The sequence below is a fragment of the Melozone crissalis genome, unplaced genomic scaffold (assembly GCF_028551555.1).
Source record: "Melozone crissalis strain CALT ecotype California unplaced genomic scaffold, PUWL_Pcris_2 ptg000391l_1, whole genome shotgun sequence".
Taxonomy (NCBI): Eukaryota; Metazoa; Chordata; class Aves; order Passeriformes; family Passerellidae; genus Melozone; species Melozone crissalis.
In genome coordinates, this window is record NW_026536130.1 from 102,937 (window position 1) to 128,588 (window position 25,652).

The 25,652-nt window shown below is 39.3% G+C and overlaps 1 protein-coding gene across 1 annotated transcript in view; it reads right to left on the reverse strand.

Moving 5' to 3' along the window:
• The window catches only part of LOC128950064 (inositol polyphosphate 4-phosphatase type II-like), an 82,002-nt gene that overhangs the window by 7,658 nt on the left and 48,692 nt on the right, over positions 1–25,652 (reverse strand). Inside the window, exons 11-14 of the mRNA XM_054294942.1 lie at positions 25,287–25,427; positions 22,641–22,738; positions 18,875–18,987; positions 16,895–17,049 (exon numbers count right to left, since the gene is read on the reverse strand). Coding sequence (XP_054150917.1) covers positions 16,895–17,049; positions 18,875–18,987; positions 22,641–22,738; positions 25,287–25,427 — 507 coding nt within the window. The remainder of the gene's footprint in view (positions 1–16,894; positions 17,050–18,874; positions 18,988–22,640; positions 22,739–25,286; positions 25,428–25,652) is intronic.

Genomic DNA, 25,652 nt, shown 5'->3' on the forward strand with positions numbered 1-25,652 from the left:
CACTTGAGAGCACACTTAATCTGCCAAAACTGCATCCGGAAACATTTAATAATTTCACTGTATAAAATGACTGAGATCATGTTCTAGCATCTGTCCGCAGAGGTTTTCAATTTACAGCTGTGGCCAGAAGCTTCAAGTCCTGCAAAGTCATTGTGGTGACTGTGTGAGAGATTAGCTTCAGAACTGGAAAGTGATGGGTTTGCAGAGGAGATTCTTCTTTACCTGTCGAGACAGCAGAGCAGTTTCTGAAACATGATTTTCACCTCTACTGTACTCCAAGGAAAGGATTTGCTATTTCATTCTGCTTTTTACTGATAGTCCTCTGTAGTATTACACATCAATTTTACAAAGGTTTCTCTGTCTATCAAAAAGTATGGTTCTAATAATCTTCCTAGACACTCTTCTATAAAGTATTAGGATTACATGTGTATGGGAATTTCTCAGGTCAAAGTTGCGAAATCTTTCCTGACAAATTTCTCTTACAAGGTGTCAAATTCAGTCTAATGTACGACCAACACTAAAGCCAATGTGGTCTGCATCTCTGTGCAGGAAAACAACCAAGCAAAACCCCACGGGTTTGACATTCACTTGAGCTCTGAACAGATCCAACATTTCCCTTCCGTAAGGGTAGGGCACTGGCATAATTGGTTAGCGAGTCACACTTGTTTCCAGACTGTTTCTGTCACAGCAAGAGAGTTTTACTGAAGATGTAGTTACACATTTAGCTCACATAGCACAGTGAAACATAAATCCATGATAAATTCTTTCATATGTCTAATCAGGTTTAAATACTTTCTGTTGGCCATGAAAATAAATCTTTGTGAGTCATCCCTTTTCTTTTGGCAAAAATTTTTTTAGTCTTTTTCCCCATGCTGAGGACAAAGTAGCAAAGCTGATTTTAGAGGCAGAAAGGGCTTCCTACACTAGTTAACAGACACGTGTGAAAGATGAAGCTTAAAATCTGTTATTCATTTCGAGATGTCCAAATCTATGGGTAGGATGACAGAATTAAGGTCAGAGAACTGCTGGTGTAAACAGAACATCATTTAATCTATGTTGCATCCCTAATTTAGGTATTTTAAGGGAGGAGGGTGCTGAACAGAAGGAATTCTAAATTTGAATGTTGTGACTTGCTGGGTTTTCACTTTGAGATATATGAAAGGAGGAATGCAACTGCTTTTCATTAATGACACCAAGAGACATAGTCTCTTCATGGGATTAACCAAAGTGTGAGTCATAAACTGCAGACAACTGCTAGTCTCTAAATAATTCAGCTAAATAATGTCAGTTCATTAAAAAAACTTTCACCTAACACACTGATACATTTTTTAAAAACCACAAAACCAGTTTGAGATTTTATCTGTTCTGATCCCAGCTGTTCTTTCAGCAGCACACAGTCTGGGGGTATATTTATACAAGGTGAATTTGTGCACATATAGATTCCCCAGCCACAAAGAAAAATGCATCTAAATCTGATTTTAGCTGCCACCAGGAAAAAAAATGCAGCCCTGTTTTGGTTAGGTAGGGAGCTAACCAAAACAACCTATCCAAAAAATGCATAGGCTGGGATGCACACTGCAGCAACCTGAAAATTGTGTCCCAACATTACTACCAATAAACCATCTTCTCCTCTCTTCAGCAGGTAGATTGTTAGAGAACTTTGGAAAATGCAAGGAAAACTCCATTTGAATCAGAAACACACAATTTTTCCATGTACTTCCTTCAGGGCAAATGACAAGGCTGGATAAAATTCTAATTTAAATGCCTTGAATGCATTTGTCATCTTTTCTGTTAATAGGTACAATGTGGAGACTTAGAGAAATAAACCTTTCTATGAGAAATTAGGAGTGAATGTAATTCTTTCATCTTACTTGTTTTGTTTCAGTATCTTTTTAGAAGATGGCTGAAATTTTGGAGTCTGTTCTTCACTCAAGTACCAAGGAGGAGAACTGAAACTGAAATCTTTTAAACAATATTGAATACAAGCATTTTCTCTTTGGTTGTTAAGCTGCATTTGTAAGGAAATCTTTATTTGAATGCTACTGCAGATTTGTTAAGAAGTTCATTGTATCTCACAAAGACAATATTAGCACAGATTCACTTTTTAAGCAAAAATACCACTGCACTGAAAGGGAGAATAAAGAGATGAAAGCCCATACTATTTTTCCCCCAGTATCAAGAAAAAAAAAAAGACTTTCAGAAGATTTGAGATCACTAAAGACTAAAAATTCAATAAGCCATTTATTTACCTTCTGCATTCCTAAATCTTTGCTGGCAGAAAGGAGTAAATAATTTATAACACAGGTGCAAATACCTTCCTCTCTGCAATAACACTACATTTTTCTCACTGTTACAAAGAGCTGAAGGACGTGGTTTTGCTCAGTGCAGTAACAGTAATTGTCAGTTTGCCAAAGATCAAAGACGCAGTTCTCAGGATAAGCTCTATGAACTATGCTCAAGACTCCCTGAGCTCAAGAGGAGTTCACTGCACTGTCAGCAGCACTTAACCATGAGCTAAGTCTCTGACAGATGAAAAAAATGGCCATTTATTTCCTGACCTGGACTGAACTATCAGATACATATGAAGTTTCTTATAAAGTCAGTCTTTCCTGCGTTGCAGACTGTGTTCCCTCAAGCGCATGACCAGTGGTGCTGAAACATTATCACCAGAGTTTAAACTACAATGCCTTGGGACCTTCTACAGAACCTGCCAATTCCTGAAACTTTGGAGTCTCTGGGTTTGAGATATTTTAAGTATGAATGTTCCCAAGCACATGTTTAGCAAGCCACATATGCAACTGCCAAGCAGAACAGCAATGGGGCTTTCCACATTTGGTGGCAATTGCAATCACGGGGAAAAGAGGGTGTTTTCCTGTGAGAAATCCAAAACATTAAAAAAAAAAAAAAAAGGAACCATCCAAGATTTTGTGGGAAACATTCATCCATTATTATTTTCTTCTGAAGAAGCAGCATGCCAATAGCAATGTTGGAGTATTCCTTCCTTCCTTCCTTCCCCAGGATGGGACACAGAAGGTAGCAAGTGGGTACAAATGTCTCACTGGGATGGTGGAGAGTGACCTTTGTCTGCAGTGCATTTTCCTACTCTATTATATGCACTGCTTATTATGTGCACTGGAAGGAAAACAGCTCAAGGTACATTTCAGAGTTTCATCATCTCACAGTGCTCCGACTTTAGCTAAACACTGCTCCAATTTTCCAGAAAAACCCTGTATTTTGAAATAACTACAAAATATTAGACTACACAGATTGAGGTTGTGCTGGAGGCAATGCCAGTGCCTCTGATTTTACACTCTCTTTATAAGAATACAGTTCTCAACTATATTCTTATACGTATATAAGATTACATTCTTATTACATTTGTATTACATTCATATATTCTGGTATGCTTATGTTTCTGGCCATGCCTTCTTCAGTCACTAGGAAAACCAATAACACTTATTCATATGCTTCAGGTGTTTGGATCAAATAAATATGAGCCAGAGGCCAGGTGTTCATACAGAAAAACCTACAGTGCAGCCAAAAAGCACACAGGTTGTTAATGAGAAACATTTCATCCTCTCCAAATGCCTGTAATGTCAGGCCTTAAGGAATTCCGCTTTCTTTTCAATTTCTAATAAATGCTAATGTCCTTCAATTATATTGCAACTCACTCCACATTAACCTCATTAGGAATAATGCTGCCTTTCCAGGTGAGTGAGGGATGTCAGCACTCACAGTCCTCTCTAGCACTTGCTCGTGGCCAGGGGACTACGAAAAAGGGCAGCCACCCTCCAAAAACATCTGAGCAGGCTGATTCTGTCCCTGGTTTTTAGATAATCCTGAGCTTCTGTGTCTGTTGGACAGCACTTACAGGCTTCTGGTAACTAAACAATTTCGGTTTGGTTATTTTTTAAAGATCTCAACAATTCTTATAGCTTTATTCTCAATTACCCTTTATTAAAAACTTATTATCAGTTAACATCATCTTGTCAGAGCCTGGTTTACACATGGAAATTAGTCCACTTGTCCCTTTTTATTAATATTCAATTCTGTGTTAAATGCACTATTAATGTACAGCTACTGATAGCTTAAATAAAATCTATAAAACACAAAAGCTGCAATTAAACAGCAAAAGCAATTTTAAAAAAATTATCTTTGCAGAGCTACAGGCATCTCTTGTTATCTCATTAATGTACACATGGGACAGGGCTTGTGCTCTCTTTGTTGTTCATAATATCCTTGCTACTCTCTTAGAACACTGGAATTGGTTAAAGCAAGCACTCTGAATTCCTTGAACTATTTCCTTTGCTTTTCCTGCTTGCATGAATAGCTAATGATGGCAGATATGAGATTCAAATAAAGCTAAAGGTATGTGAGTGCAGGCCAGCAGCTGCACTTGTCAGACAAGAAGGCTCATCAATGCAGACAGAGTATTTTGATGTATGAAATAATAAATGACATTTTCCCATGTATGGTGCACAGTAATGAAGCACATGCAGAACACTACAGAATATGAGAAATATTATAATCCTCCCCAAGATGGAATTGCTCACAGATAATGGAAATTTCAATGGAAAAGTAATGGGTTTAGATTTGACCAATAATGTTCTCTCGAGTGCAGAGGAATTCAACAACCGAAGAAGCAACAGACAACCTGAGGGCAAGGAAAGAGCTCTCTACCAAACACTTGCTTCCATAAACAGGACATACTTTATTTAGAAAGCTTCCTCACCCTCCCATTCATTCAAATTATTAGCTGCATATTTTTATTAAGGAACACTGATTATAAGTTCTTTTTCAAAAATAAACACATCAAATCACAATGGTAGAAAAACTAGAGCAACATCTAACGAAATACTGAAAAAGTGTTCTTCAGTATAGAAGTATAACTTCTGCACATGTATCTACTCAAAATGGCTAAATATCTGCAGAATTTGTAATGTTGCTGAAGTTATGCAAGCTAAAGTAACTTTGTCTGGAAGAGTTATCAAATAAAGTTTTTCTATGAAAATAAACAAGAATTTAGCATAAGGGCACTATAACTACATCACTTGATGGCTACTGCTCTCTATGTAAACAAGGAAAGTAACCAAAGTGGACTTCTACCCTTATTGCAAAGCATGCAGTAGTTATCATATGAATTGAGCAAACAAGCAGCCTCTATCTTGTAGCAGCTAAAGTTTAAAGAGTAACTTAACAGTACACATTTCGTTTCTTACCCATTTCTTCTTTCTAATAACTCCTGGCTTCCTTGACCTCATGATAATAAATAAATTAGTGTCTAGTGACAAGCATATGTTTAAAAGCCCATCAGGTTCTGATGTCAGCAAAATTTTCCTCAAGCTAAGTTTTGCCCTCATACCTTTATTTCACCTTCAGGTATTTACCATGACAACTACAGAATACACTTCTGAGACCTGATCCAACTCCTTTAAAAGGCAACATTCCCTAACCATGAGTGGCAAGTCTTTGGGTGCCAAATTTAACAGCCCAGGCTTCCTCTAGTTCTACAGAGCATCCCCAGGATGATTCAGGGCCCCTAAATCAGGCTACTAACCATCCTCCCCAGGACAGTATTGGGAACCTGAGTCCTTAGCTGGGATACAATAGCTATCTAAAGTTTTATGATAGAAATAGCTTGATTATAAGTGTTGCACTGAATTCAGTGGTCTTTGGAAATAACTTCTCCAATGCCAATCGCCCAAATGTTTTTTCCCTCTCATCTTCAAAGAGCTTCATAATCTCCAGTCCATACTTGCACTGCCACTGTATCCCCTAAAATATGAAGCTCACAAGCCTAGATTTTATCTCCAGCACCATAAACATAGTCAAACATGATGGATAACAACATAAACTTTCAAGCTCACTTGACGACAGAGTACTTTTGAAGGACAGACTTGATTTTTGTCTGTAGTGTAAATAAAAGAAAAACCAAGAGATTTATGAGCCAGGAATTGTCAGGTTTGGGCTACATTATGATGTGGTACAGAACATTAGGCTTTGCAACAAGATGAAATGTATTATTTCTCTTTTGGCATTCCATACCCAATGGAGTATGGATAGCGAGCTTCAAGTTTTTATTTTTGCCATATAAGATCATTTGACTTTTTCCACTCCATTGTAGTATATTTTTAATTTAATAAAACTTATAATTAAAAAACCCCTTCTAGTTTATTCAAGGATTACAATTCAGAGGGGGTTCATTTAATTCCAATAGTTTTAACATCTGTGGTTTAAGTTGCAGAAAGCTTCAAAAGTAGCTATTGAAGTAATGTATTGCTTCATTTACAAAGGAAATTGGATGCCTAATGCATTTTGTGGTGCAATAATAACGAAGCTGTAGTATTTGCATAAAGCAGCCCACAGTAGTACCAGGTGTAGGTCCTGTCTGAAGAAAGGCTTTTAGACTTTTCCTAGCCCAGTGTGGACACATTATTCCATCGGGTTACACATTAGCATAGAGTTTTGCTTTCCAAATGGCTTTGATTGGTCTGATCAGAGGATCAGCCTCTTCATCTCAACAACCTATTATTTGCTACAAGGATCTCATCCTGATAATCATGAGCCATACTTCTTCTGGGTATGAATTTATGTAGACCTAATTCAAACCTAGGAGGTGAACTCCAAACGGTGTTACCGTATTCGCTGCAACAACAAGCAAAGCAGAAAATGTCAGGGTTTAATCTGCTCAAGAGAGAAACACTCTCAGAAGAGAACTATGTCTCAAAAATATCTGTCTTGTGTTTGAACATCTGTGTAAGCATGCAGGAGGTAATCTGTACTAAGTTCAAGTTCATTACCACCTCATTGCAAGTTTTTCAGATTGGAATTAAGTTAAGACTGAAATGAGGTTTTTTTAATCCCTATTGTGCTGCACCAAAGAAGATGCTTTGTGACAGCAGGAAGAACGATTGCCTTTAGGATAGAAAATATAAAATTTGAGATACATCTGTCACAAAAAGATTTTTAAATAGTCTGCTAAGCCTACAAATACTTTTCTACACTACTGTACCCAGCATTGTCTTGCCAGTGAATACCCTTGGTGTAAAAGTAAGAAAATGTGTCTGATTTGAAAAATGTTACTGCACTCAAGTTTCTCTGAAAACCAAGAACAAGAGCTTGATCACATTGTATGAAATGCCTACATTTTCCTAGAGCTTCTATCCCACCAAAATTTTCATTTACAAACAAAGATCATCACATGAAGATAATAAATCTGGCAGCACATCTTGGGCTCCTTGCACGGCACAGGAGAGAAAATAAACAGCATCATAGTCGTCTGATATGTGCCAAATTACTTGAAAAATAAATTCAAAAAGCGTCTTCACACGGCAAATGAACGTCAAACTAACTTTAATGTGGTTATCTACAAATTTGCTGATAATATCACTGTGATAGCAAATTTTTACAGAGAAAGGTGACATAGGGAGCAGCCTTCTCCCTGAGGCTACCACACAGCAGGAAAGCCAGAGAGGATTTTATTCAGGATGATGTTGAGGGAAGATTATCCATCAGCACTCAAAAGCTTAAACACCAGTTCAGCAGTGTCCAGAAGGCAGAGAGCCTTGAATTGTGCAGCCAGCATTGCTGCATTTGCTATGTCAGCATGAACCCAAGTAGCAAGAAGGAGTGTGAAAACAGAATTAGTACTATGCAGAAAAGTGAATGTCAGTAAGGTAATGAACATTATTTACAAGCTTTGCTATTGCACACTCAAGTACAGCAACAGGACTCTTATTTAAAGCAAAACAGTCTATGAGAAGAGGCCCTTTTAAAGAAAAAGTAGATTCAAATGAAATTTCAAACAAAGGAAGGACTATGATGTCATAAAGGACTTGGCACCTCTGTACTAGTTTTCTCCCACTTTAAAATTGAAAGAGATCCAAGAGCATTTCTTTCTCTTGCCCTTTGGTTGTCAATTATAAGCTTTTTAAATCAAAAAACATTTGACTTTAAAAAGTGCAAGTGGAATAAATACTCAAACCAGTTATAGCCAATATTATCAAAGCAGTCTCTTGTGGATTTTAAGAATAATTTAATGGATCTTTGAGAATGAGATATTGTTGTAGCTGCTTGCCTCTGCCTGATGCTACTTTGATCACTTCAAAACCAGCCAATAATGCCTCTGCCACAGTGCCAGTTTACCCATTTTCATTTGCTTTCCTGAGGCTTTCAATGTAACAACCATTTAGGAGAAATAAACTTAGAACAGAGACCATGCCAGTCTTGGTTAAACACCATGAGCTAAAACCCTAAAGAAACCAAACCAAAACCATGTGAAAAACACTCCACAACAAACTACTCTGGACCCTCACATATTTTACTTACTACACACCACAAGGCAGTTTGTTGGAAGCTGCAAACCTTTCTGAGCTGATTACTTTGTATTCTGTAGATGCTCTGCTATCAACAGTTATGAAAGAATTATAAAGGAATTTAAATTAAAAAACCACCAACTTTGGAACGATGGTTGCAAATCAAATATAAAAGCCAACACTATTTTGACAGGAATTATGTATTTTCATCAGATTTTCAGTTCACCCAGGACACAAACTATTAACCAGATGATCCTACAACGGGGTTTTATAAAATACATGACTGTGTGATCAGATTGCACCTCAGTCTTTTCAATGTTTCAGTAATCTAAACAAGTTCCTCAAATCTGAAAAATGCTGAGTGGAGAGGGGCTGAAGAGTAAATATATATATTTTTTAAAGTCAGGTGTATCTCAGTGATCTATTGCAGATAATATGATGCCTTTTTAGCCTGTCTTTCTCTAGAAAGCAAAGGGCACATGCTAGCTCTCGGTGTGAGGGGAAGGAACAGCAATGTGTACATATCCTCTTTGGGCACAAGGACTGAGTTCAGCTAAACTGAAATGTGGGATAAGAAGGCTCACACATTACAGTGTTCCCACAAGGGTAAGGAGACGTGCAGCCAAGGGGAGGCTGTAGCATGAAATTAAAGCTGATGATACATCAGAAAACCCATAGGATGAATGAGAGGGACAGAAAGGAAGGTTTCTTATCTATGTACTACACAACAATTTCACGGAGCAGTAAGTGAAGTTCCTGAGCAGCACACACAGAGGCATTGTCTCCCTCAGCAAGAGGCAACCTAACAAAAGAGGCTGGTTCACATACCAAAGGATGTCATCCCTTAACAGAAGAGAGAGGGAGCAGTGATTCCCTTCCCACGCGCTGATCTCCGTGGTCTAAGGGACTGTAGATCTTGGCTAAGCCTTGTCTGGAATCACAAGACTCTGCAGAGGCAGAAACGCGCTCTGGCACCTTCCTGGGGCATTAGGAGCATCTCCAACAGAGCAGAAAAGCCAAGGGCTTTTCCCACTGCTGGAAGACAACACACACATGGCAACTTGCAGGCTGGGGAGAGGAGACAGGCTGGCAGGGAAGTAAACCCAGACCAGGGCACGGGAACAGCACTGCAGATGCACAGCCAAACCAGTGCCCAGGGATTGTGGCATTAGGGGTTTGGTTAGACCCACAGGACAACTGCAGCACCACTAAGTCCCAGGGCTGCAGAAACTACTTTAACTGTTCTATCATTAGGAGTCAGCTGTGGAGCGGGCTGTGCACTTTGGCAGGACTCCAACATTTCCTTTGCATTAACTTCCTTACAAACATGTGCTTTCTATTCATACAAATTATAGCAGAGACCTCCACTACTAAGAATGCAAATTCCCCAAACTATCTCCCAGCTTTATCTCTGGATGATCTAGAGAATAGGATAGCAATATAATACTGCTGTCTCCATTCCTGGGTTTAGTTCCAGCTGACTGCAGACAACATCATGAAAGTAGGAAATACATAATAGGTACATAATGATCCAAATGGAAACTCCTCTGGTCACTGCCCTGCAAACAGCTACCAGGACTTGTATTGCAGGTTAATACTGAGAAACAACTTGTTGCTGCCAGGGATTCCAGTGAAAGGTCACCAGTGGCTGCTGTAATGGTAAGGACACGCTTACAAAATGTCACTCACCAAACCAGAGCTGCCACAGAAAGCAACAAGTAGAAACTACTGCTAAAACTAAGCTGAGAAAAGCCACTGTCAGAAGAGTTTCTATAAAAATACCACACACTAAGATGTTACTGCAAGAGAGTAAGAAACAGGGAAATGCTCATTGGAAAAAGAAAAAGCAGCAGGCTGAAGGGAGAAAACCCCCATACATCAAAGACAGTTCCTCAAATTATGGTTATAAAATACGGGGGCTGATGATGACACACAATTACATCTCTCCTTTTATTTTGGTATCCAATATGATTTTAGATTCCTTCCCTAAAGAACCTGAGATAGAAAAATTCAGATCCAGTGTCTGAAGCTGAATAGGACCCTAATTATTTGAAAGCACAATTGTATAACAGAATGTGCCTGGTCACCTTATGAATGCATCATAATAAAAAATGGAAAAAGATAATGTGGAGATTGAATGCTGAATTCTCTCATGTCATGTACATCTTAAGCACTAGGCTAGCCCCCAGAGATGGTGGCTGGCCCTGAGCCAGTGTTCCATCCCAAAGGATGGGACTCAGGGAAAAAAAACCTGAAACCAGGCTGCTGGACAAGAAAAGATGATTATCTGAGCCAGAGAGCATTCCTACAATAGGAAACTAAGTTTATGAAGGGATCAAGGGAGTCTAAAATGAGAGGAAAGATAAACCTAGAAATGTATTTAGCTGCTTCCTTTACAAGGCAGCCAGAGCTATAGCCTGACACTCCGTCACCTTTCTCCTGAAGGAATGCAGGATCTGCTATCACAAAACCACCTTGTCTGGAAGAGCAGCTGGTTGCTTCATCCTTGTGTGCCCCCTCCCACCTTTGGACAGTCTGTAGGTTGCTGGGACTGCAGACAGGAAGTTATGAGCCCTCCCTGTCCAAGTTATATCACTCTGAGAAGAACACTGGTTTAGAGGCCAGTAACTTCTAGAAGAAATTTCATGTTTGATAGCTTTAACTCGCTGTTGTATGCTACTACTGCCCTCTTACTCTCATTTCCTGCTTCTTTCTTATCTACATTTTAGACTTGGCAGTGTTGTTCTTCCTGAGATTTAGCTGAACATGGCCAAAGCCATGGTAATTCAGCTGTAGGAACTGGATTTTCAATAGCTAATGAACATGCATACAGGACTTTTCCCACACACTCTTCCAGGAAATCTTAATCAAAGTGAAATATAACAGGAAGAAACCTGGTATTACTCAGTCTGGTGATTATAAACATCTGGTTGTTGATTTCTGCTAAGACCGAGTTTTTCATGGAAGCTCTTAATAAGCAATAAAGCACTAGATGAATGAGAAAATTAATGAAGTTTTCCATAAGCAACTAGAAAAACCTCAAAAGTGAACACCAAACAATATTTTACAATAATCTAACTACTTGCATGCTAGCTTTGTCTAATCACAACAGGTGAATTAACTTTTAGAAAACAAGATGGATGGCAGTTCAAAGCACCAAAACTGGACCTTACCGTTACTTAATGCCCGGGCTCCTATCAGCACATCAGGTGATGCAAATCATCTACAGCTTCCACCTCCAAATAGAGATGTTAAGTTTCTAAAGAGCCATAGAATGATGTAAAAATCTATACTGGAAGTCAGGCTTGCCTTTCGAAAGTTTTGTTTGCACTGTGCTTATACTTTTAAAAGAAAAAAGAAAAGGTGGTGGAGGTCAGATATTCCTCCTCCTCAACTCACTCATTTTTAATGTCCTCAAACAGCTCTTTAAAAAAGGAGATATTTTCTTTATAATTGGCTCATCAAAAGCCCAATACTTGTTGTCCAGATCATTCATTCTTTGAACTCGTGCTTCAGGGAGATTTTTGATAGGCACTTTATCTAAGACACCCTGAAATATCCTTAACCGTTTCAAGTGGAAACAGTGTGTGCCACACTGAGTCAAATTTTGTATTCAATGTCAGAAACACGTGACAGGTGTTGTGCCCAGCTCAGAACGATGATAAGGCTGACAGCATGGAGGATTCACCATAGACAGTGGATTTGTCATGGCCTTTGTTACTGCTTTGAGGCTTTATTGGAAACATGCCCAATGACAGGAGATCCTGAGGTTATTCATGACCCACAGCCTCCAAAAGGGATCCTGTCACTGAAACAATAAAGCTAAATAGAGTCAGAAAAGAAATAAATTTTAAAAAGGGAAAAAAATCTATTTTTTTTTACAGAGCTACTTCATTATGCATTGCCCACCAGTCCATCCTCCCTTAACAGCAGTCAGCTCTAAAGACCAAAAAAATAGAACCATGTGACAGATACTGCAATGAACTCAGGTAAACCAGTTTTGTGCCTCTCTGTCTCTTGGAATAGACTTAACACTGAATGATAGGAAACATTCAGGTATGGGTGAAGGGAAAAATAAGAATATTGATGCCTGCAAAAAGAGACTTGGAAGTGGCAGAGACATTATAAACAGGGTTTTAATACGATGTGAATTACAAGCACTTGATACAGAGGGGATGATATATTGATTTTCCTCATTCTGAACTATGCCTGTCACTAAGATCAATGGAAGTCACAAACCTATATCAAGGAAATTATAATATGTGGAATTATTTATAGAATGGCTGCTCCAGGTACACATCAATTGCAGCATCATAATGGCCCGACTTATGACTGAGGACAAAGCCATCTATTACATATTGTAAATGAGAAAGTGTGCATTGCCATCATTGCTTCATTTTCCACATTTTTCATAAGTGAAAGGAAGAACTAATAGAAGCATTCTTGTACAGCCTTTTTTTATAAAGAAGCAACAAACATTGTAGAGTTTATCACTAAACGACAACAATTCCACTTACAAACTAAGTCATTAAAAGAACAGCTACAGGCAGTATTTTCCAAAACAGAGTTATGCAATGTACACCAAGGCAAATACGCTGAAACTTTGGGAATCACTTCTGGATTGCTCAAAATTCTGGGCACCCTGAAGAAGCTGAAAAGCAGCAGCACACAGGAGGGCAGCATCTCCAAGCTGCTGGTGGCAAGGAAGCATGAACCTGTAAACGCATGCTTCCTTTTTCCACTGCAAAAGCTCTGTCACCACTGGCAGACAAAGAAAAAGTCTAATGGCTACACAGGCACCTTTATAATTTTCATATCTCAAAATTATGGCATTTCCAATAAAGTCTGCTTTTGAATCACCATTTACTTCTACAGTTCACTTAGTTTCACAGCAGTCTCTACCTCCCACTGTTAACTCTTAAAAGAAGCCTTTCAAAGGTCAACCCAAACTGTTAGGATTCTAGATGGTAAAACTGAATTTTTCATGTCTACTTGTTCTTCTGAAAGGCTTAAAAGCAATTTGTGGCAATCAGCACAAAGGGATTTGATTGACAAACTTTAACAAAGTGATCTAGAGAAGATTCATTGGGAAAAAAACTGCTAAAATTGCAAATTAAATGGCAAATAGTTTTTCTCTGTCTGCCCTTGAAGGAAAATAGGTTCTCTTCTTAGACGTGAAAATTTTGAATTCGGGAGGGAAAAAGAGGAATTTGGCTGGGTTTTTTTTGTATTTTATTTTTAAACCTCTAGTATTGTGTTAGACTGATAGCAACCAGCATAGTTAGAAGATTTATTTCTTTACTATCCTGATGGTGCAAATTATTTTGTATGCTACTGCCACTACTGCAAAGCCTTTGCTTTAGTCCTCAGACAATCCTATTACCCAAGTCAAAGTAACTCATTTTTCACCTACTTTAATTCAGTTCTGAAATTCATATACAGGGCAAGAGCAGGATAAAGCTTTTGTCTGTTTGAAAGTACAGCATAACTGATAGATTTTACATTTTTGTAATGGTGCTTCAACCTCATATACCCATTTGCTTGTTTAATTTTTAAGTATTATTCTGATTTTTTTGCCTTTACAACATTCTTCTGTGACTTCAAATTACTGTTGCCTGCAAATATAACTAATGTGTTAATCTTCTCAACTTTCAAATCACTCACATGACATAAACCCACTCAAAACCATTTATATTTTGATCTACAAAAACCTACTACATTTTTTTACTAACAAGTTCAGGTTTTTTAAAATTATATTTATGTCTGTGAAAATTTTCCAATCTCCTACTCTACTCAAAGCTATTCTAACATTATGGCGATTTTATGTAATTAAATTATTTTCCTGTCTGGTAACTTACTGTAGTTTACATACTTTTGTATTTATTGGAGACATACCAGAAAAAAAAAAAAAAAGCATTTGAAATGCCAAAAAACAACATTTAACACAGAAAACTCAGAATTCATTAATGATAAAATATGTAGTTATGAAAGACTGCACAAAACTCATTCACTCACTGAATCACTACAGAGACTGAGGGATTTATGCAAGGTGCAATACATCCAAAACAATACAGCTCAGTTCAACACACCACATCTCACTGCATTAGTAGCACTTGTCAACTAAACCTACAGCTAAGCCATCTCAGCTCATTTACTCTTTATAAAATTACCTTTTCTCTTCAGAGCAGCTATCTTTGCCAAAGGACAAAGGGTTTATGTGGGCAAACCTACAGTATTAGTCTACACATTAAGCACCTATTCTGGCAATAATAAATATGAAGGTCCAGAATTACCCATTACAGACCGTAAACATGCTTGTTTACTTATTAGGATCTTTATAAAGCCACCATACAAACAATTTGTGTTTAAGAAAAGTCCAAGATATGATTCAGTTACTTCTTTGCAGGCTGACCAAAATATTTTCTATTAGTTTTGCAGTGACCTTTGTTATATGTTATTCTAGTGTCGGGGATACACATTTTAAAACTCCTCTTGACAATGTGATTAGAACTGTAACTATATGATTAAAACTATATGATTAAGCTCATTAAAACCAATGATGAAAGTTTCTTTAGATAATCTAGCATGTGGATTAATTTTATGATTGACATTTGTTTGCTCAAGAAGGTTTTTTTATTCATCAAAGACTCAGGTAATGAAAAATCTTTACATCTTTTAATTACACATTCCTGATAATATCAGCCTCAATTTCTGCATAGTTGCAATTTAGAATAAAACATGTTTTAATTCACTTCTTCTAAAGCGCAGTAAAGATTTCATCAGGTATTAGTGGCAAACACCACCAGTCCAAACCTACTTGGATGTTTCTTTTCAATAACATGACTAGTAAGAATTGCCATGCGTAACAAATTTTTCTTTTGCTTTCTCAGTGTTTGTGTAGATGTCGAACAAAAAATTTAATGACTGCGCAAATGGTTTTTAAAATACCCTCAAAATTGAAAGATAACTTTTTTTAAAAGCAACTGCTGCTCAGACTACTGCTCATATTCTACACTCGGTGAGCTGACCCTTGCAAGATTTCACATATCTGTCTCACAAACTGTTAATGACAGATAAAACACACCGCTGCAAAGAGCCTGCCCTGAGGTGACCCAGCAGCAGTCAGGCTGCTGCTCAGGCAGGCCTGGGCTCTGCTGGGCACTCAGAACCAGCCTCAGACCCTGTGCAGGCAGGCCTGGGCTCTGCTGGGCACTCAGAACCAGCCTCAGACCCTGTGCAGGCAGGCCTGGGCTCTGCTGGGCACTCAGAACCAGCCTCAGACCCTGTGCAGGCAGGCCTGGGCTCTGCTGGGCACTCAGAACCAGCCTGGGCTCTGCTGGGCACTCAGAACCAGCCTCAGACCCTGTGCAGGCAGGCCTGGGCTCTGCTGGGCCCTCAGAACCAGCCTCAGACCCTGTGTGCCCGTGGCCCTGGGCTCTGCTGGGCACTCAGCACCAGTCTGGGCTCTGCTGGGCACTCAGAACCAGCCTCAGACCCTGTGTGCCCGTGGCCCTGGGCACTCAGAACCAGCCTGGGCTCTGCTGGGCACTCAGCACCAGCCTGGGCTCTGCTGGGCCCTCAGAACCAGCCTCAGACCCTGTGTGCCCGTGGCCCTGGGCTCTGCTGGGCACTCAGCACCAGTCTGGGCTCTGCTGGGCACTCAGAACCAGCCTCAGACCCTGTGTGCCCGTGGCCCTGGGCACTCAGAACCAGCCTGGGCTCTGCTGGGCACTCAGCACCAGCCTGGGCTCTGCTGGGCCCTCAGAACCAGCCTCAGACCCTGTGTGCCCGTGGCCCTGGGCTCTGCTGGGCACTCAGCACCAGCCTGGGCTCTGCTGGGCACTCAGAACCAGCCTCAGACCCTGTGTGCCCGTGGCCCTGGGCACTCAGAACCAGCCTGGGCTCTGCTGGGCACTCAGCACCAGCCTGGGCTCTGCTGGGCACTCAGAACCAGCCTCAGACCCTGTGTGCCCGTGGCCCTGGGCTCTGCTGGGCACTCAGCACCAGTCTGGGCTCTGCTGGGCACTCAGAACCAGCCTCAGACCCTGTGTGCCCATGGCCCTGGGCACTCAGAACCAGCCTGGGCTCTGCTGGGCACTCAGCACCAGCCTGGGCTCTGCTGGGCACTCAGAACCAGCCTCAGACCCTGTGTGCCCGTGGCCCTGGGCTCTGCTGGGCACTCAGCACCAGCCTGGGCTCTGCTAGGCACTCAGAACCAGCCTCAGACCCTGTGCAGGCAGGCCTGGGCTCTGCGGGGCCCTCAGAACCAGCCTCAGACCCTGTGTGCCCGTGGCCCTGGGCTCTGCTGGGCACTCAGCACCAGCCTGGGCTCTGCTGGGCACTCAGAACCAGCCTCAGACCCTGTGTGCCCGTGGCCCTGGGCTCTGCTGGGCACTCAGAACCAGCCTCAGGCTCTGCTGGGCACTCAGAACCACCCTCAGACCCTGTGTGCCCGTGGCCCTGGGCTCTGCTGGGCACTCAGAACCTGCCTCAGGCTCTGCTGGGCCCTCAGAACCACCCTCAGGCCCTGTTCGCTGGCAGCCCTGGCCTGGCTCAGAGTTCCATGGAGCACCACGTACCTCCTCATGCAATCCAGCGCCCGGATGAAGAAGTCTTTGTGCAGCTGGTGCTCGTCCCTCAGGATGGAGCACTGCTCCAGCGTCACTGACATGGATGTCCTGTCTTTGGCACTCTTGCAGCAGGTGAAGCGCACTCCGTTCAGCTTGCGGCAAATCTGAAACACGGGCAGGCCCCACAGGTCAGCCCTTCCTTCCTACCAGGCTGCGCAGCCCTACAGCTCTGCAAGCCCAGCGAGGGCTTCCAGACAGCTACAGCACTTCTCAAGAAGAAAACATCTTCTGGAAGTTAGTACCAGTACACTGAATTCCTGAATTTGACATGGGACTTTCATAACTATAAAAGAAACAGTTCCTTCACCGTTTCCTCACTGAATGCAGCAGCTGCCCTGTTCAATGAAAGCTAAATTGTCTGAATATCTGATGAATGAAGATATGGTGAGTCTTAACTCACAAACATGAATGTAGCAGACTAACTTCTTGTGAAGGTATGGAGTCAGACACATCTAACTTACATAGTTTTTATTTTCAACAGGTGAACTGTTCAATGTATGGCTCACAATTAATAAAGTTTAACAAATTGCTGCCATGGATTGTCTACTTTCACTTATACTTTGAAAAAGTTATAACACATAAAGGAAACATGACATTTTGGAGGATGATTCCTCCTCTTAGGAATCAATCTGTGGTTGTATCATTCCATTAGTTTATACTATTGTTTCAAATGATATTTTACTAGAAAAAGAAAAATTGAAGGAGAGCTTCTGTGCCCAAATCTACCATTTCCCAGATATAACCTGTCCTGAGAAAAGGTAATACTTTGCTTACACCTATCCCTGGGGAATCACAGCTGTAATGGTACAAAACCTCAAAATGTTTGTGAGAATGCAGCAAGGCAATAAACTACAGCAGGAATCACAAAAAGAAACTTCCCGCATTGGCTATCATGGGAGAGCTCGCAGGATGAACTGGAACATGAACTGAAACATGACCAGTGTCAGTCCAGCAAATAAGTGTTTCTTCATCTAATGCTAATTGCATTCTTAGAAATTCTATTAAACAATAAATACTATTAAATTCTATAAAAATCAGAAAATACTTAGAGCCTTTAAGTTCTTTGTGATACCATGGTGAGGACAATCTCAAAAGTTTAATTTAGGGAACCAATTAAGGGAATCTTACTTAGAATCCAAAGAGGTACAGGATAGTGAAGGAGAACCTATGAGTGTTTCTTCCATCATATAATTGAAAATTTTAAAAGTTAAATCTGTTTAAAAATTTGAACAGTTGCACTGGGATTTAAAACAAGTACTATATGATAATCTGCTTAAATAATTATGTGAAAGAACTGTTTCATTGAAGAGATTAATTCTCTTTGCACTAGTATCTTTGGAAGCCCCCGATTCATTGGGGCTATTCGATGTGAATGAGTCCTAAAAAAATTTTAAAATATTAAAAAATCATTTATAAAATAAAGTAAAAAAATCCCAGGTAATTATTCTGGATGAGTGATGGGCTCATATGTGGAATCTTGTACTTCCACTGCAATAAAAAAGTGATATTGCACAGCTACTGCACTGACAAAGTTTTCTTCTTACATCTTTTTCAATAAATAAATGGAATATAGAATAACAGTGTGTAGATCACTAGGACCAGAAATACACATTTCAGAAAGTTAAAGTAAGGGAACCAAGCAATCGTGTCCCACATCATACCTCAAGGACACTAAAAAATTATTTTGAGTAATTTTATATTATCAAAGAATGGATATCAAACAAATCACTCAAATTCTAGCAGGTTCTACCAGTTTAAAAAGTGGGAAAAAGAAATTGTCTGCAAAAAACTATTACAGCACATCTGCCTCCTTTAACCAGTGAGTTTTCCAGTCATTTCCTTAAAATCCATTGCAGTTACAAAGTCAGCAAGCTTATGAAAATGAGTTTATGGTTAGTTCATCAATTTCTTTGAAACAAGAGAGCTCACCGTTGCAGCCAGCCACATGATTTCTACATTCTTTCTCTTTTTGGCCTGGATATTTTGATGAAGACTTTCTAGCAATCCCTTTAAATCATTTTGTTCTTGAAAATGTGGTAAACCTGGGAAAAAAGGACGAAAAAAGTTGCTCATTTTGATAAGGTTGGTGATATGATTGTCCCGACTAAAGAATGCTCATGGTAAAGAACAGGTCTATTATTTACAGCCTTGTTTTGGAACACAGGATAGAAATTACCAGCTAAATATTTAAGGAATAAGCAAACCTTATGTCTTTTGAGTATTGCCTTGTCCTCCCTAAGATCTTCACGTGGAAATTTGAAGTATCTTCAACCTTTATCTTATAAATGGATGGTGAAAAACAAAACCAAATCTCTGCTGTAGTTCTGTTCATCAGCTATTACAGACATTCAAAAGAAATCAGAAAAATAAAAAAAAAACTGAGTGTATTACAACCTGCTTTGATGGGATGATTATTTTTTAAAATTAAAGTAAAAAATTAGGGTTTTGTTTTCAAATTGAAACATCTAGTTTTTGTTTTAAAATATGCCTTAGATTTTTCTATAATGTAAGATAAGGGTTAAACAGCACTTAGTATCCCCTCTAAAAAGTAACAAAGTATCTTTCTCCTGAAATTAAGTGGGGCTTTATTTTGAAGTAGAAAATAATTTCAAGTTTGCTTAAAATCCAAAAATTTACCTGCTTGTTCTGGGTATGGAATTTAAGTTGAAGTTTAATTTATCCTACATCTCCAGCAAAAATTCAAGAGTAGGCAATTTAATTTCCCCCTCTGTTTCATATGTATATAGAGGAGGGATTTTTCTAATGTTGCATTTATCCTTGCTAGTTCTGAAAATCAATAAAAACATGCAGAATCTGTTTTTTGAAATTATTTCTTCTCATGGTGGCAAAGTAAAAAGAATTTAAATCATAGTTATCACCAAATAAAGGGGCCAGAATCAAGTGGAACAAAGTGAAACTAAATTGATCAATGGATTTCTTCAAGCAGAGAAAGTAAATTATCCATCCAGTGAGGGGAAAAAACCCCACAACCCAAGCCCCAAACCCAAGCCCAAAAACTTATACTCAATTGGAAGAAAAAAAATGAGGGAAGTATTAATGAAGGTCAATATCCATTCTCCTAACGTGATCCAAGTTGGAATGATCCCTCTCATCAACAGGCTTTTACCTTTTACATCTAATAAATTCTGTAGTTTCCCTTATCCATGATTCATAGGAAGAAGTACTTTAAATCTATTCAAAAAGAACTAAGTTGCTCCAGTCATACTGTGCTGTCTAAAAAAACTCACAAACAAGAAAAAAAGAAAAAGGGAGGAAAACGTACATCCAGAATCTGTTTTGCAATAATTTTAATGTGGATTGTTTTACCTCTGTATCACAAGCTCTGATTGTACATTAGATAATGTAGAGCACATAAAACCACATCACACTCTGCTAGACTATTACACTTATGGGTGCATCTGTTTCTTTAAAACAGAGAGCACAAAATGGCAAAGATGCTTTGAGATGATGCAAATGTATCACTAAACATTCTATTGCTCCCAGTAGCTTTCCTTTGGGTCACAGCAGAAAACGTGACATCTCAGAGGGATGACTTCAGCACAGGTACAGCAAGAGTCTCCTAATTCACAGTACTGCCAAAGGGGTTGCACCTTGACTGGAAATGATCAATGGCCTAAACTCCTTGGGTCCCCCACAGTACCAAACCACCAAATCAGGCTGATAAGGGGGAGAAGCCTGGAAATACCAAACAGCCTTTTTGTTTTCAGGTACTTACGTACTACTAAACAACTATCTTACGTTTTTGGACCCTTACTGTCTTAGTATTTCTATAAAAGCAGTACCATTTTGAGCTATATTTGGTCAGCATTTTTGGTAGGAACCTTGCTGGAAACGTGCTCTTATTTTCAGTTTCTGCTAAAAGAATTTAAGAAGTTAACAAATGGGTAAATGACGAAGTGTATGTTCATCCTAAAGACAGAAAGTCAGTGGATGCTTAGTTACAAGCAAGACTATTATTGCCAAGGAGAAATACAGACACAAGAGGAAAACTAACAGCGAAGGTGGCAATACCTTCCAGGGAGTGGGAAATTGAATTCTTTGAAAGGGAATATATGAATGAGGCAGCAGGCCAGGGAGGCTACCAAGGGTGGATCCAACAGCCTGGCAAATAGGGCTGCAAATGCTCAAATTCTGTTGGGCTTTTTGAGCACTGTTTGGAACTGACAGCTTTGGGAACACAGTCCTGCATTGATTTTGTAGCACAGATTTGGCATTATAGGAAATTATCTGGATAGGTGGGACAAAACCATCAAAAAGCCATCAATATTGAATGCCTCTCACGTGGCCCCAGCACCAGGGTTGCTGCCAGCCTTGTATGGAGGTTTGTCTTCCAGACGAGGGGGAACAGGAGTGGGATTAAGTCCTGCCACAAATGAACAAGTTTGAGAGCTTCCCTTTTTTCCCAGGGGGCTGGTTTAAAAGGCACATTTCTCCAAGGCAAAAGACTGACTCTGTATACTGGCAGGGAGCTACTGGGAAGGGCAGTGGAACCAAAAGATGCTTTATGTTCCACAAAAAATTGTATAAAGAAGAGACTGAGTTCTTAAAGGTAAAGAAAAAAAGCAAGAAAGTTATAATAACCAGAAAATACACGATGAACTAGACACAATTAGTTCTCAAAAGCCTTCACAGTCTGAAAGAAGTCCAGGAACTGTGTGGCTCACTAATAATCCTTCAGGAAGGCAGTACAAGTTTAAATTGTGTTAATGAAAAGTAGCCAATACTGTCTGCATGCAGTATTTTATAAAATAAAATCCATTTATGAGGTAGCAGATCTACCTTAGTCCTAACCTGCATGAGGTTAGTTTTTCGAGGATGTTTTCTTAGCAAGATTCCCCTCAATTAATCACCCAACTTATTGTATGAGTTTCTCTGTAGACATCCTGGAAATAAATACTAGGTCTGTGGGGGGATGGATGGGCATCCTGCCCATCATTTAGGAAGGGCTTTTGTTTCTGTCAAAATGATTAACAAATTAAAATCATCCTGATATAAGAGATAAACATGTATACATACGCATGTGATGTATTAAAGTTTTACATAGCATTTAAACATCAGGCAGTTAAATCTCCCACATTTGGGACTATAGTTTGGGCATTAAAACTAACAGGATTCGATTGATGCAGATGTTTTCTTCAGTCCTTGCTTCTGGCAATCAGAGTAACAGCATAGTAATGCTTATGTTTATAATACAGAAGTTCTACAGAAGTGGAATACAGGGCCTATTCCAATGAAACCTTGTCGTTCATATAATGATGATGTGGCTCATTGCTTGTATTTGATCTGCAGATTTCTCCATGGTTCACCAAACCTCAACATATTTTCAGAATAAGAACAGAGGGTATGACTGAAGCTGATGAAATTGCCCACCAAGTATTTATGTAAAAATACAGTAGGTACAGACTGTCCTCTACATGAAATATTAACAAACTTATTATTTTAATAACTTAAAATAGCTGTTCAGTTCATCATTCCTCTGTTTCATTTTCTCTGTAGTTTCTGCTGTGGCACAAGGCCTGAAATCACTCCTGAGACCAGCAGGGTCATGTACAGGTACAAAATGTTTAAATTTATGGAACAAGTTATGGGATTCTGCTAATATTACTGTCTTATAACCTTCTACCTACTCAAAGCTTTTCAAACCGATTTGGACATTGCATTATTTTGTACTCACAATCAGGAGGCATTTTTTCTGTAAATAACTTGTAATATTCTTTGAGAAGCTCTAAGTTTTCCTGGTTAATGTTTTCCTGCAAAGTGGTATCTCCAAACCTATGAAAATACACAATAAATTATGAAAAAAACCCAAAACCCACAAACAACAACAAAAGATAAATTATCCTTCATAGTTATTTCTTTGCATAAAGAAATAACTTTGGTGCTAAATGCATTAGATTTTGTCAAACATGCAGTAGTTAAGTTCTTGTATGCTTTGGAATTAATTTTTGGAAACGAGATCATCGCTGATGCATACTTCTTCCAAAAGTTTATTAACAAAGCAATCTATTTACAAACATGCAATAAGGCACTTATTCTTTTCCCCTCACAAATCGTGAATAAATGGAAAGGCACTTTGGGGGAATTCCAATTCCAAAAATTGGGTACCACAGGCAGAGAACACCAACTCTCCATCTCTTAGTGCTGCTACTGCTTAAGCATACCAATTTCTGTAAGAGCTGGATAATATGGAAGTGACACAAGATGGAAGAGAAGCTTATCTACAAAATAACTGTAGCTATAAAAACAAATATCTTTCTCTCTGAGACCAAGATTTCTACAACAGCCACATTTCACATGCCAAGAAACTAAATCTCACGGTACTACAAGAGATATGATTGTAAAGACACGAATGTCCCCATGACAATTAGGGCCAAAGTTTTGAAATTCATCTTCAGAATAGATTTGAAACGGGAATGGAGGAGTACAGGAAGAGAGGCATGGGCAGATAAGTGAGAAACTCAGAGAGAAGGGGACACAGATCAGAAGATACCAAATATGCTGCTAAATTGGGAACAAGGGAAGCAAATATTTCAACAGGCCACAGGGAGAAGATGTAACTACTTCCTTAGTAGCCATTGCTGCACTGTCACATGAGAACATTTCTTTTAAATCGGAAACATTCTCAAGTGTATTCTATCAAAAAACAAATTAAAAGATTTTTTTTCTAATACAGTAACATTTCCTAGAAATTTGCCACGAAAGTGTTTTTATATTCTCAGGTTCTTTATCCCACAAACCCCTCCATGTTTTTAGCCATAAATCGTGTGTGGTGTTTTCAGTCTCAAAAACAAATGTACAACTTTAGGAGTTAAGCAGCATTTTGAATTAAGACAAAAGCAGACTGTAACTGCATGCATTAAAGCTGCTTCTGCATTGAACTTATTTTCTTGGCAGATATTAGTACATATCCATATTTATAAATATGCAGTTATTTTGTTTTCTCCTATGGCTTTCTTTGCACACAATGTAAAATGACCACTGGGAACAACACTTCCTGCCACTTCACTTGCAAGCCAGGCATCTTTTCATACCAACTCCTCTACAAGCCCCCAGGTAATCAGGCTATTTCTAAATGTTGTCAAATTTTTCCTCAGACTATTCATAACTCAGTCCTTCCTGCCTATCTCACTCGTGTAAGCTCCCACCAGCCTGCTTCTTGCTTACCACATCATGTCTTACCTCTTATTTTTTGAGTGTCCCACTCAGAACTGTCATGACTGATTTTGTTGGTTTTGCACATTATGAGTTTGGCCACGTCACTCCTCTCAGCACTTTTCTCTTTATGTCATCAGAATAACCTATTTTCATTTTCAAGAAGTTTCCAAGTTCTCTAACCAGCTATCCAGCTCTTTCACAGTAAAATGCCAGATTTTACTGTCTTTAGATTCAGTCTATGTCTCCCATTTCAACTTTCTGCCTAAATTTTCTCACATACCACCACTCAACTTGGAGAAGTGTCCCATAAACATTCACAAAGCTACCTAATGACATTCTTTAGTAGACTTCTTTAAAAGACTGGGTTTACTTGGCTGTCTACAGTGAACAGGAGATAAAATCCTGTGGTGTTTAACTTCTTGCCTATTACCCAGGTTAAGGATTTTCACTGTATCCCTCCATTACTCCAGCTACAGCTTTGCTATAAGCTTTTGGCTTAGAGCAAATGCAACCTCAAGATAAGCATTAGGTATTTTGGACGCTCTGTTAATAAAAGCAGCTAAAAGAAAAGAAGTTTTAACAAAGTAGCTGTCTGTATTGACATCTTGACTTCTACTTTGCAGTTTTAGCCCTGCACAAATGTGGTAATTTAACATGACTGACAGATACCCTTCTCTTGGAAGAGAAAATTAATACGTTGGTGAATCCATGACTATTTTTATACTAATTAATTAGTTTCCAGCAATCTGTTGCAGAGGAGTACTAATTTCTCTAGCTTATCACTTGTTTGGTCTCTTCAAACCCATCTTCAAGATGTAAGAATTTTGAATTTTCAAACTTGTGTGAGAATTTCAGAGTACTGCATACAACCAAAATTCTGCATCTGAAATAGAAATCCATTTTGCACCTGTATCCAAGAGAAACATGGCACCAACTCTGTGAAACGGAGCCCTGCTTATGATCTTATCTTCATCTGGACTTTTTCACTGTTCTACATTGCTTCATAGCTTGTGTTTATTTCCTTTAATACCTTTGAAAATACACACTGAGTCAATGTGAGATTGTCTAAGAGCAAATAACAAAGAAGATTTGTTTCTAATCCTGAGAGATAGCCTGTACCAGCATGGAGTACTTGGACAGAAAATGCAACGTGACTTTTCCTTACCTCTCTGCCAGTGTTTGCTGCTCATTGATTCCAACATTAAAGAGCACTGGATACATGCGAAGCAGCTTTCCCTCTTTAATCTCTTGTGGCAGCAGCTGAAACATCTTTGCTGGGAGCTGGACCTCTATAATGTAATGTTCACTAGGAACAATGAAAACAAGAGTGAGGATGGGGTTCTTGAATGTCAGGAAAAGTTTCTTCAGCCAGAGAATGGTTGAGCAGGTTGAACTGGCTCCCCTGGGAAGTGTCACAGCACCAAGCCTCACAGAGTTCAAGAAGCATCTGAACTCTCAGGCACGGGGTGTGATTCTTGGGAAGCCCTGTGCAAGGCCAGGAGTTGCACTTGATGATGCATATGGGTCCCTT